The sequence below is a fragment of the Barbus barbus genome (assembly GCF_936440315.1).
Source record: "Barbus barbus genome assembly, chromosome: 21".
Classification (NCBI taxonomy): Eukaryota; Metazoa; Chordata; class Actinopteri; order Cypriniformes; family Cyprinidae; genus Barbus; species Barbus barbus.
Window position 1 is genome coordinate 27,972,388 of NC_136749.1, and position 14,403 is coordinate 27,986,790.

Genomic DNA, 14,403 nt, shown 5'->3' on the forward strand with positions numbered 1-14,403 from the left:
TAATTAGAAAATAAACTCAGCCAAACTGAAATTAACTTATATGGATATATTTTAAATGTACTGACTTCCAATACGGAAATAATTTAAAATCACAGAACAATGTTTTTGATTAAATTGAAATGCTGTCCGCTTGTTGTTAAATCATGATGTAAGAAATGCTGTTTCCAGGTCCAAGCCTCAACTCATTTCACTTGAGAATACCATCTCCACATCCGTTTATGAGCACCGTTTATTAATATTTAACAAATCTTACGCTGTATACTACAGTCTCCGTGCTCACAGCGTCCCAGATACAAATAATTTTTATATTCATTTATATTTACATTTTCATTGTCTGGGTATCTGGGATTTCGGTATGGAGTGAAAGATTAGGATTACATTTTTTGGTAGTTTTATATCACATTGTGAGTGTATATTAGCACCGTTTGTTGTGGCATCTGAGCGTTTGGACCAGGAGGAAGTGGTGACGCGTGACGTCATACTTAACAAGCAGATCCTAAATAATGTCAGGATGCAATGAATAAGCAATGTCAGGAATTAAATGAATCCATCTTTTAGTGCTCATAACATGAAAAACATATAGATGTTTTAACGTGAATTTACATTCAACAACAATGAAAAATTCAGATTCTGTTTTGACAAATGGTACAAAAGGTCTCGGAAACATACAGGAACTAATATAAAATTTTTTGATCAAATTAAATACTATACTAATTATGGTAAAGTCAAGCATTGGATTAACCTGTTTTATTGCTCATGAAATGAAACGTATATAGATGTTTAGATTATTACAAGAGATACGTTTTTTCAGTGCTATCTGAGGTAAAGTCAATACATCATTCCTAAACATCACTAAAAATTAGTTTAACAATGATGCTTGATATAACTTTACATAACATAAGAGATAATTCAGTACATTTTTAACTTTAAATATAAGGGTAAACAAAAATACACATTATTATCCATAAGGTTGTTCCAAGAAGCCCTAGCTAAGGCAGTTTGCTGATTTCAGACTCTCTAAATGACCCAGATTTTGAAAAAGGAGCAATTTATAATAAGCGTTCATCATTTGAAGCATCACATCAATAATCCCTAATATGACCAGATGCATGTATATCTATCGTTTGACATGCACTTGGGTCAACTTGACATTCAGATGAAACAATCACTGGATTTATTTCATCAAGGTTAATCACATGAAATAAAAACTCTGAATACATTTCAAACATTTGTAGACAGTTATGCAAATATTTTACAATGAATTCATTTTTGCCAGGCTAATATAGTAGGCTAAAGCTAGCAGTTCTTTACACAAAATATAAAGCATGAAAAAGCCTGACTAAGCAGCCTGCTTCTTAATTAATGAACTGTGTATTTTAATACATATTAATAATATTTTGCCATTCATATTTACTTGTTAAAAATATTTCCACTCCCGTACAAATAGAAATGTAGGCCTACTGCGCGCGTCTAGTCAGACTTTTCAATGTTATTTATAATTTTAAAAAGAATATGACTTTTCAGCTTTTATTATATAATATTCACCGTTTTCTAACGTTAACTGACATATTTACAAGTTGTAAAATACAACTCACCTTATCTCCCGCGTGCTCGATCAACAAATAAACAAAGCGTTTTGAACCGTTTGAGTCATTTAAGTGAATCAGTTCAGCGAATGAATCGATTAAAAAACGGATTCAGTGATTCATTTTCGTCATCACTAAAATCTTCCCAGTTCATTTTAATTAAAATGTATGTAGCCTAAAGTACGTGAATATTGTCGGTTATTGCATTTTTATATAGCTAACGTATAAAATAAATTTATTTATATAAAAAAAAATCACTGGCTTCTCAATAGTGTTGCTTTCGTCAACGAACCTTTATCACGTGACGAAAACGCAGCGTAAATGCTGGCAATGTGAGATGACTATAATTAAATATATAATGCAATATTGTTGACGAATAAAAACGAGACTAAATGTGGTTTACAAAATAAAAAATATGCTAAAATGTCATTAATTTTCGTTGACTAAAACGAGACGAAACCAAATGTTATAACGTTATTTCGCGTTTAGTCGCGTTATTATTATTATTTTGCACTATTTCTGTTTAGAAGACGACAACAAAGAAAGGGGTTTGTCTTTGGGAGATGTGTGTGTATTAAATACGTTTTTTTCTTTCTTAAAGTAACAACCAAGCAGCAGACCAGCCATGTTTGATCAATTTAGTCTTCTCAAATCATCATGACTTGCCTAAAATAAAATCTATAGATATACTAAAACAGTTCAAGCGTATAACAATGTTTAAAGGTTAGGGGCAGGACATGGAGGCGCCGGCGCAATCATCAATGGAAACAACTTATGCCATCATTTTTGCTCATAAAAGTAAGAGTAATACATCATTCGTAACTGTAAAGGGTCTACTTTTATTTGTGTGCACTCACAATATCAATACAACTTTTTATAAAATATATAAAATAATTTTAGAAAATAAAGAAAAAAAAAAGATGTGCCATCTCCTCTTGAACAGGAGCGCTTCACAAAAATGAACCGAAAGTCAGCAAATACATGCCTCACAGACATGATAAATACATCTATAGAAAGCTTTAAATTACTACTTAACGAAATAAATAAAAACAAAAACTTTCATTATAATCATAATCTGTGAAGATGCACTTCTCTCTAAAGGCGCGTCTAATGAGGAGATGGCCAATCAGGATCATCATCTTCATCTTTGCAACACTGACACAGAAAACACTAGTTTATTAGTAAATAATTCAAATATATCCCTACTAAAACTAGAAGAAAATAGTCATGGATAATTCTGACTAAAATGCTCAGATTTTAGTTGACTGAAACTTGACTAGACTAAAAAGAGTATGAACGTGACTAAAACTAATAAAAACTAAAATGACAGCTTCACACAAAGACTAGACTAAAACTCAAATGAAACCAGGCCACCAAAAACAACACTACTTCTCATTGTAAATACAGCTCCTTTAGGAGGTAGCCTATCATAATCCCAGAATGCATTTTGATGAAAAAGTCCTTATCAGATGGCCTAAAAGTGTAGTTAAAAATAGTTCAGTCTAACCAAATTCTTGTGCATTTGTAGAATCTGCCATATGCTTAATTTCACTTGATGCACTGATGAATTCTTCACAAAAAGACCAAAAACATTTAAGGAAGTACATGGGCAACATGAACTCAGTATTGAGCCCATATCACAGCTTCTGTGGCCTCCATGCATCTATAATGAAAACCGACAGCTGAGGTGCTGGAGTTAGTGAACGGAGCGCCATAAGACAGAGAACTTATTTTCATAGAGCAGTCCATAAAGATCACATCATAATACCTTTATTAGTGTTTCTGCTGCATTTCCTGTTTGATTTACTGTGCAGTCCCAAAGGGCTGATGGGTGATTATTGCATACTCCCACTATGAGGCAAAACCTGCCATTATTGTGTCAACCTGTTGAGTTGAGTTTTCTCAAAGCATGGCTTTGATCATAAAAGCATACTAACATATGTATACTGTATATACATATGCTAAATTCCTGCATGCAAATTGCAAGTTATCCACCATGTACAGTTTTTTATTTAAACAAACAATTGGGGAAAAGGGTCATGTGTCTTTTTTTATAATGTAGTAATAATATAATAATAATAATACACAGAGTATATTTTGTGTTGCACTCATACTTGTGACAGAAAATAAATAATCGCAATTATCTGAAAATAAAATAATTAAAAACTTAAATATATTATATAACATGTTAATTTTTCTTCTTTTTTTTTATATGCCCATATCAATTATATTATTAGTTTTAGTTAATTTAGTACTTCAGTTTGAACTAAATGAAAATGAGAAAGATTACCTTGGCAACTAGATTTTTTATTATTATTATTAATATAGTACGACATAGTAGCGTTTGTTTCAAAGATTTATATGCAGATCTGTTTTTGCTATTAATATCCATTTTAATGTGGTGTAAGGCTCTAAAATCAGAACATTAATTGGTTTTAGGGGTTGTAGTGAAAACTGAAAGAAAGAAAAAATATATAGTATATTAAGAAGATTCAAGTGATCTTATCAGATTCATTTCAAAGTAGAAAAGTTATGATCTAAAATCCAAACAGGAGAAGCTTGTCTGTCACTGGAACACATTTCAGTCGAGGGCCTCTATGGTGTAAGGAATTTTATTTAACATTTTCATGAAATTTGATACCTGCTAGTGTACAGTAGACATTAAAATATTTAACTTCACATACTTTAAAAGAAAAAAAAAGTTGCAATAATAATGAACTGCTGTGAGTTCGACAACAAACGGTTGTGCTCAGTTTAGCAAACAACTCGCACAAATGCAAAATTGTGTATTTACCATGTTTCATATATTACAGTTATGTACATACTCGCCTTCATCCCCTGCCACACGTATATGCATATACAGAGTTTCTGATAAAAGCAAAACCAGTCATTTACTGTGCTGCATGTTCAATTGTTTAGAGCTATTTCCATTTAAACTTACCCTCATCCTGAAGTCAACATTTCTCCTTCCATCATCATCATCATCTCTAAAGATGCCTGCAGACACCACAGTGATGCTTTCAGGCAACCCGTGATCACAGAGGTCACCGATGATTTACCTCCATATGGGCGAGCCAGATTTCCATACTGTCTCAGAGCTTCACCTGGAGTTCGTGGGGAAGTCAAAGCACCTTCACAGCTTTACACCGCCAATCCCTGCAGATCAGCTCATTAACAGGGCCTTAACACCTGCCGTCTATTTACCCTTAAACACGCTTCTAATACGACTTCATCCCGCCTTCCTCCACCCCGGGAGTTGGTTCCTCACAGAAGCGCTCGTCTGACTCGGATATTCTCGAATGCACATGAACGCAAAGATTTGGAGTACAATACAAACAGTTTAATTGTGTCATTAACAATCAGGAACCACTCCTAGTTAGAACATTTCTGCATAAAGAAACCGAGAAACACTTATAAAACAGTCAGTCGTAACAAAATAACTGGTGTTCTCATTGCAATAAACTCATAAAAAAAGAACCACTTTTTTATACATCATATTTATACAGGAATAGCTTTGAATTGGATCGTTAACCAAAGGAAGACACATTGCAAACATCGATTTTCACACAAATTGCATATGTTTTTCTCTCTAAGGTGGTCTCTATAGGTTAGTCATTTACCTAAGCTTATTTGCATGATAGTAAAAATTGCATACAACATTAATTGTGAAGCTCGTAGCATGAGTTGCTTGACATACAGCACTTTTTTAGGCAACCGTTAAAGCACATTTTCCATTTAAAACGTTAAGACACTTCTGATTTTACTGCCCATCAAAATTACATTTATAAATAGAAAAAGATCAGTAAAACGAAAAGTGCCGGGTGACGGAAACGTTCCCCAAACGTAATTACATCAGAACGCAAAATAAATAATGCGGGACGATGCTTGTGATTCACATTTGAAACCGTGGGAATCCAGGATTTTACAGTGACCAAAGGTTTGCAAAATAATCTAACATCGGCAGTGCCATATAGTACAAGGCATTTGTTGGCATAGTTTCTTTAAGACTGTATACTTTTTTACAATTAATATATGTCTATATATATATATATTTGTATTTCTTCAAACCAAATAATAAGACTGATCTGTTTTCCCTCGGTTTACCGGCAGGTCATAGGGATCCAGAGACTGAGCCATCCTTTTCTCTCTCTCTCTCTCAAAGAGAAGAACTCGTTAGCTAGCAGTGCTCGACTCAGTACCTCATCATTAAGGCCTTTGTCTACCCCTCTTCCAATTTCATGCAATTTTTTTCCTTAAAAATCCAGTTAACATCACATACGTAAACATCAAAGTCTATCAAACTCCATTGACTTTCCTTTTTTTTTTTTTAAATCAGTAGCTCAAAATCAGTGTAAAAACAACAGACAACAAGTGCAGTCAGTAAATATCCACAGCAACATACTGTTCGCTTGAAGGAATAGTTCACGCAAACATGAAAATTCTGTCAGAAAGTGACTTCCGAAGAACAGCCTGGCCGCTTTTTTCTATATAACGCAAGTGAATGTGAACTGGGGCCATCAATGCAGTTCGGATAACCAATCTGTGAAATTTATACTGCTAACGTGATATAAAATTACTCATACCATGACATATTTGTTATGAATAATTTGTCCATTAGGTTCATTCGAAAAAATTAAATAAATAATTAAATGAAATGAAGAGAATGAGAGAAGTGAGAGACATAAAATAAATATTTTTTGGCTGTATTTACCGCAAAAATAATTCATAAAAAATTAAGAAAATAAAATATTATTTAATTTTATGATGCCTTTGTGCATTTCGGAGCTCGACAGCCCAATTCGCCATTCACTTGAAAGGAAACGATATTTTCATTTATGAGTGAACTATTCCTTTAGAATTTTTCTTTTTACATTTTGTTTCGTTGTGCAGATAATTGAAATGATGCACGAGTCTTTACAGTGAAATAATCCACGCTTTACAAAACTGTGAAAGTTAATCATCTCTGTATTATGCAGTCTCGTGTAAAAAGTCTTACAGTTTCGCTCATGGAACACAGACAAGTGAACGAGAATAAAACCGGAAGCAAAAGAAAGCCGTCCGTTACTCTTTTGCCTCCTGCTCAGTTTGGGCCTGTCCCATGGCGTGCGTTTCGGGCGCCAGGTGCTCTTCGATTTTAATGGAGAACATGGTGCTGTTGGTCTGCACGCTCTCGTCCAGCTCGGTCAGCAGCTCACCACCCTTGAAGTCCGTCAGGCCCTCGTCCTTGTTGTTGTTGTTGGAAGGGAAGCCCAAGGGCGGTTCTTTCAGCTTGCCGGCGTGGTTGATGTAGAAGCGCTGGTTCTGGAAAAACTTGATGATGGTGTGTTTGGGCAGGTCCAGCTGTGCTGAGAGTGTGTGGATGGCCTCCTCGTCCGGGTACAGGCCCACGTCCTGAATGAAGCTCTGCAGGATGCCCAGCGCCTCCATGGAGATGCGGTTGCCCTGGCGGCTCTTGCAGCGGCTCTCGTCTTCGGTCTCGGCGGGCGAAGCCGTGGAGGGCTGCCGTGGAGGCAGCCGCAGTCCAGTCTGCTGCTGTTGCTGCTGCAGGGGCTGCTGGGATAGAGGAGGATGAGATGGGTGCGGCAGGGGCAGCGGCACTTGGAGCTGAGAGGAAGGTTGTTGATGAGTCTGAGAGGGGCGCGAGACAAACATGCAACATGTCAAACATTGTCAAAAACGTTGTCAAGTTTTCAGTCTTAAAATACTTTTTCGTATCCAATGTATCTGAATGAATCTGAACTCAAGCGACCATTAATAATATTTTTTGCCACGATATGCATTTATTTATTTGCTTGGAATAATTTGATCAATTTTTTTGGTTTTGTTTTAAGTCTTTATTAATTTGTGATTATTGCACTAATGTTAGACTTAATCATTTTAGGCTTTATTTGATCTATTTGTTTGAATAAAATAAAGTTACAAAAGACCTGCAGGTATCAAAGTCACTCTTCTGAGTCTTATGTTTTGAACTCGTGTTTCATAATTTGATATTTTTTGCGTTCCTAAAATAATAAAATCAAATCAAATTAAATAAATAAATAAAAATTACAAAATTAAATAAATTTACAAAATATTACATTTAAGTGAGAGACAGAGACGGCAAGATGAGAAAGAAAAGTTTCTAATTGAATTTCCAGCAAAAATAACCATATTGTGAAATATACCATTACCGTGCTATAAAATGACTCATATTCTGATATATGATTTTGGTTACGTCGCCCACCTTTAGCAATCAGATGAGGGGATTTTATAGCTTTACCTGTTTCTGTTAATGCTCGGCTGTTAGCACGAAAGCGAACTCTTTCATCAGAATATTCGTATAAATAGTGCCGGTCTGTTGATTGCTTATCAAGCCCTATTCAAAAGCTGTTGCTTACTGCGGTAAATACAGCCTCAATATGTGGCAAGATCTCATCACGAGAGATGTGCGGCGTGTGAGCGCTATCGGTGTCTGTGTTTAGGCCACTTTCACGTCGGTGTAAACATATGACACATTTGCTCTGAAATGCGCCATTGTTTGCGAGTTTAGGCCATTGTAACCGGCAGCTGCTGTTTTCCATACACCATACAGACTGCTTTTCCTAGGACATTCCCAAGAGGAACGGGAACACTTGATAACATTTGTGTAAATATGCCAGTCTCCTGATAACATATCAAAGACACTGGAATACAATGAGCAGAAATAAATGGAACATGAGCATGATTTCTGTACATCAAGGTCAACATCTGACATGAGTTAAATTAAAGTTGAAGTGCAATTTGACATTTTGAAACAAATAATGAAGCAGAAGTTTCTACCATAATCCTATGAGTTCCCTCATTCAATGCAAGTCTGTGTTTCAGATCTTTTTAACCATGGTAAAATCACTGTACTTTACGTAATCTTGTGTTTTATGGCATTATTATGCATGCATTTATGTAAATGCTTGGCACTAAAATAAGGTCTTGACATTAATTTAATTAGTTCACAAAATAATGACCATGTGAAATGTGTTTTACAGTGTTTAATCACAGTGAATTAACTAATGCGCAACTTTTGATTTTAAAATGTACGTTAAAATAATTTTTCAGAGTTGCATAACTAATAAAATTATTATTGGAGTATATTTTACAAGAAAATACTATTTCACTCTTTCTAGTTCAAAATGTCATGTTTAATTCATTGTTTCTTCCCATATTTTTTATTATTTGTGAAATTTATTAGCAATTTCTGAGTGAAATTGTTTTCTACACCATTGTTTTTTCAATGTAGTAGCAAATGTTGAAATTAATATGAACTAACATGCTGTATAATTATGTTCATTTTTAGTTTAATGTTAACTACTGTAGTTAACTAATGTTAACTAATGAAACCTTATTGTCAAGAGTAACCACATGTTTTAGTAGACATCTGATCTGCAAATCTTTAAACCTCCAGCAGCCATGCATGGATCTCATCACCTTAAGTGGTGAAAATGGATTTAATAAATGTTTCTCTTCCTCGCATGCTATTTTCTTGGAATGACCATATGCTTGCAGGTAAACAAAATCATATCTGATCAAACACGCAGCTGTAACCACAAGAACTGTTGGATTTTTGTGAATAAATATGGATTCGGAATAGTGATGAATTTATTAAAATAGCTAGCTGTCCTTAATATCTAAATGCAGACAAATGATGTTGCTAATGACTGTTTTGCTTGCACAGCAGCGGAGCGCAAAATTACCAGCCTTTGAAAAAGTTCTACGGCACCTCCAAACTTCAAATGATCATAAACAGACTTAATTAGTCACGTTTTTGGTCAAAATAAAAATAAATAAGCCATTACCATATGGTTACCATATGTAAACCATTTCAAGTTGAAATGCCAGGAAAAATAACTCGAATACTACACTCTCTGGAAAAAAAGGGTGCAAAAGCGGTCACATTTAGGCACTAATATGTACACCTAAGGTACCAAAATGCACTTTGTAGGTGTAAATAACAGACAAAGGTGTACCTTTTGAAAAGATACCGGCCCACATTCATTTAGCTGACGCTTTTATCCAAAGCGACTTACAATTGCTATATATGTCAGAGGTCGCACGCCTCTGGAGCAACTAGGGGTTAAGTGTCTTGCTCAGGGACACATTGGTGTCTCACAGTGGAGAACCCGGGTCTCTCACACCAAATGCATGTGTCTTATCCACTGCGCCATATTGCGTGTGTTTGTGACACTGACCTGCAATGGGTCGGTGGGCATGTGCATCAGGTGAGGAGGTCTGTCCACATGGTGCTGCTGTCCTCCGTTGCTCTCTTGCTCATATATAGCGTCACGTTCCACTTGGGATAAACTGAGGAACCGGCGGATCATGGACAGGTTCTCCCAGAGCGTGCGGTTCTCCGGAGACGGATCCTCTTTCCAGCGCAGAAGTTCACACAGCCAGCCCTACAGGAGAACATGAAGACGACATGTCAGATGTAAAAAGAAACAACAAATTCCAGTTAAAATGAAACAACTTAAAGACATTTCATGTTTCATGTCTAGCTTACAAAAGTTTGAGGTTGGTAAGAAGTCTCTTACGCTCACCAAAGCTGCATTTATTTGATGAAAACTGTGAAATATTATTACAATTTAAAATAACTGTATTCTATGTGAATATATTTTAAAACCGAATTCATTTCTGTGATCAAAGCTGAATTTTCAGCACCATTACACCAGCCTTCAGTGTCACATGATTCTTCAGAAATCATACTGATTTGCAGCTCAAGAAACATTTCTGATTATTATCAATGTTGAAAACAGTTGTGCTGCTTAATATATTGGTGGAAATTGTTGTATATTTTTCATGAATACAAAGTTCAAAAGAACAGCATTAATTTAAAATAGAAACCTTTCGTAACATTTTAATTGTCTCAACTGTCATTTTTGATCAATTTAATGCATGCTTGCTGATAAAAGTATTAAAAATCTTACTGGACCCAAACCTTTGAACTATTTTTTCCCCATTTTGTATTCATTTAAATATTTTTATTTTTTTCTTATATAATCACATAAGGTGGAAAATTACATAAAATACAAGAGTACAGTTTCCATTTGAACATTATACCTTCCCTGCCCTACTGTTTAGGAGATAATTATTATATTTTATACTATGCATCGCTGCAATGCAAAAACAAAACATTTATGTGAACAATCACATAATCAATATGCATGAGTCAAACGAACAAATTTAATAACTTGTCACACAATACCTTCATAACTAATGTAGTAAACCAAATTATGTACTGTATATATGCTAAATACTGATTTTGTTTAGTTTGAGAGAGGAGTTTCTTCCTGAAAAGTACTAGAAGAATCATTAATAGACTGGTTAAGGAACTGGAACCATCAAATCCTAGTTTTAGGAAAAGAAAAGAGGAAAAGGGAGCTCTGGTGTGTGTTCCAGCAGTCGATTCCTGGCACAATTACAAACGTGATGCCGTAATCTCCAGGCCAGTGTGTGGCAGCACCTTTCATTTCCGCAGGATTACCCAGCACACACACACACACGGAGCAGGAGCCAGAGCCAGAGCCACACCAGAGCGCTGCATGGCAAAGATAACTCAGCATTTCTGTTGTCCCATGTTCCTGCTCCTCCCAAAAGCCATGTAAAGCCCCAGAGAGCGAGCGAAAGAGGCTCATCACAGCTCACCTTGTTCCTCTGCCACGTTTATTGTCGCATTTTGTTTTATTTGCACGCATGGGGATTTGAGTCCTGTTCCTGCTGTGATGTCTGTAGCTCGACGCGGTTCAAACACGCACACACCTTATCGCAGCCATTAAGCACACTATCGTAAAATAATCCTCAATCAAACATCTGCGGATAAAACGCCAAACAAATCCCACTGAGCCAAAGAACGAGCCACCAAAAAAATAAAATAAAATCAACATGCAACCAAACTGAAAAAAGTCAACAGAGGTATTAGCATTAATGCTGTTGAATTATAGAACAAAGACACAACAGTAAACACTTTGCATTGGGCAGACACACGGACAGTGTAATGCTCTCTGGGCCTTGAAGACCTGAAAAAGCGCTTGTATTTGTCCAATTGCATTGCTTCCACTGTCTTACCATAAACAGTGAGCGCTCGCACAGAGTCGGCCTGGAAACGGGAACATTACTGGGATTTGGTCGGTCAAATCTGAGAAACAGTATAAAGGATAATGTTTATTTTTGGAGAATATGGGGATAGGAAAACTAGTCATGTAGATCTAGCACGGACTATAGCTTGGCAAGTGATGGTAAAAAATTGTTCAGAGGTTGCGCTTCATTAGTTCCCAGTTGCTTCATTAGGCATCAACTTTGTTTTAAAGTTCACCCATTTACAACTTTATAAGATTATGTTACCCAAACCTCCATAAAGGTCGTGGACGGGTGGATGGGTCAAGTGGTACGTGAAGAGAGGGTCCAGTCAGCCCACCAGAGCCTCCATTGTGTTCGGGGTATAAATAGCAGTGGTACATTCTGATAAAAATATTTCTCTGGTGCACAATGGCTGAATTCATGCATAAGATTCACTCGACTAAGCAGGATACGGTGTGTCTATGCATGTGAGGGCCGAGCGGTCACAAGCTGCCAATGAGACAAGCACAGGACACTACTGTGAGAGAACAGCGTGGTGTTTATGTCCCTCGCCCGGACCCAGATGCCAGCGAACACATTAATAACTTTGGGATTGAGTTCAGGAGCCCTAGACAGTTGCGGTTTTCCACATCACAGTCACATGGCACCATCAACACCTTTTTATTATCTCATTTGCTCCTTATCGTCCCCTCCGCTCACCCTGTTCTGCCAGGCCTCAGACTCCTGAGATGATACCGTCTCTCAAATCACTTGGACCTCGATGTCGCCACCCGCACCGAATCGGCCAACAGCTCCCCAGCATCACTGGGCCGCATCCCAGTTTTGTATACTTCTACTATGCACTAAAAGTGTTTACTTGGTTAGTGATGATCGTCCAGTAAATACCTTAGAGAAAATAGTACTGGAGATAAGTATTTGGCAAGGTTATTGGGAAATTTACTTGCTACGGTATAAACTACCCATAATGAAAAGTAAGAAGCTACTTTAAAGTTACAAACTAAAACAAAATTGAAGTTATTTAAGAGGGCAATGTACCTCTCGGTGAGGGTAATAGCATCAAACAGCATCAATTTACACTAAATACCACCAATAAAACTAGAAAAAAAAAAAAACAAAACACGCAAACAGTACGAGAAAAAAAAAATCTATTTTCATTTATATTTTTTACATAATCTATAAAAATATAAATAAATTTTTTTATATAATTTTTCATTTATATTTTATAACCAAAAATATAGAAAAAAACAATAGAAACTAAAACAGTTGAATTTAAGTATTAAATGTAAATTATTTAAATAAATAAATATAAATGAATTATACAAAATATAAATTATTTAACAGTTGATCAGAAAGTGATGAACAACATTAAATTAAACATTTAGCAACAAAATTATTTAATTTAAATTATTTTAAGTATTTAATTTAAATGATTTAATTTGAATAAATAACTAAAAACAGAGACAAATATAGTTTGACAAATATTTCTTTCTTCATTTTCTATTACATTTAAATTTTATTTTATTTTAAATTTTATTTATTTCATTTAAACACAATGTATAAATATGTGCACATAGTTGACGATTTTTGCTGTTTTGATATTCTATTTAAATTTATTTCAATAAATAATTAAAAACGTAGGAATTATTCATACATGTAATTTTATTTTAGATTTTAGATTTCCTATATATTGCGAATATATACACAAGTGTCCACAGTTGACGAACAGTACACCTCCGGACACCAATCCTAATTTCGCTTACTATAAAGTATATTAATTATAATGTCAGATCAGCGCTCTGCCCTCTACACCACGGTTGGTGGCTTATCAGTCATCACATCGTTGGCTGCCGTTCTCAAACAAGTCAGCAAGTTTCGGTGGAGATACGGCCCCTATAGACCTGAGGGCGTACCCGGGCTCCTCTATTAAACAAACACACAAACTCACGCGGACGTCTGTCAAAAAACGCAGTCTGGGGGCAGATGTTAAAGAACTATTCTTTCTTTTTCGCTCTTTTCCATTGTTTTTAAATAAAGATGCTAATCCATTGTTATGGCTTCAGTCTCGAGCGCGTTGAAGTAAAACAAAAAGCGAGAAACAAACATCTTGATGTCAGGCAGAGGGCTGCAGTGTTCAACAGACAAAGCATTATTGTTTCCTGCTCTACCGCCCCTCCTGAATCTGGCACCGACTCAGCTTTGGCAGACAGTGTCATGCAGATCAATTCAAAAGATAATACAGTATGTTCAAACCTGTTTTCGTCTGCGAGCCGGGCCCTAAGAGCGAACGTGTGTGGGGTTTGCGGATGTACGAGCGAAGGAATTGGACCCGCCGCATGCGCGTCAAGTCCATCTGTTGGCAGAAATATATTTATGCGCTCGCGCAGCATATGTGAATCTTCTGCAACAATAAGCAAAAAAAAAAAAAGAGGGGGCCAAAAATAGGCCGAGAACGGACTGCCTTTTTGGATATCTTACTATGCAAATAGATCTGCTCCCAGTATTTATTCAAATGGTCTTGGCATGGAGGAAGAGAAAATGAGGCCAGTGCCCCAGATGAACTCTAAACACACAGAAACGCATCCGTTCTCCACAGATGTGGTCAAGCAAACACTCCTACTGCCTTCATCCTTGGGCTACAAATATATTTAAAATGGGAGTGCATTACAAACACTGACAAACCTCCGAACTCAAGGGGGTGATAGAGAGAGTTTCCATTTAAGCAATAAACAGC

The 14,403-nt window shown here is 36.1% G+C and overlaps 1 protein-coding gene across 8 annotated transcripts in view; it reads right to left on the minus strand.

Moving 5' to 3' along the window:
- Positions 1–4,912: 4,912 nt before the first annotated feature.
- The window catches only part of LOC306887911 (DNA-binding protein SATB1-like), a 57,516-nt gene continuing 48,025 nt past the window's right edge, over positions 4,913–14,403 (minus strand). For all 8 annotated transcript variants that reach the window (XM_079445942.1, XM_079445945.1, XM_079445941.1 and 5 more), the window contains 2 exons: positions 9,788–9,994; positions 4,913–7,214 (listed from right to left, as the gene is read on the minus strand). In XM_079445942.1, the coding sequence (XP_079302068.1) occupies positions 6,648–7,214; positions 9,788–9,994 (774 nt within the window). In that variant the 3' untranslated portion in view covers positions 4,913–6,647. The remainder of the gene's footprint in view (positions 7,215–9,787; positions 9,995–14,403) is intronic.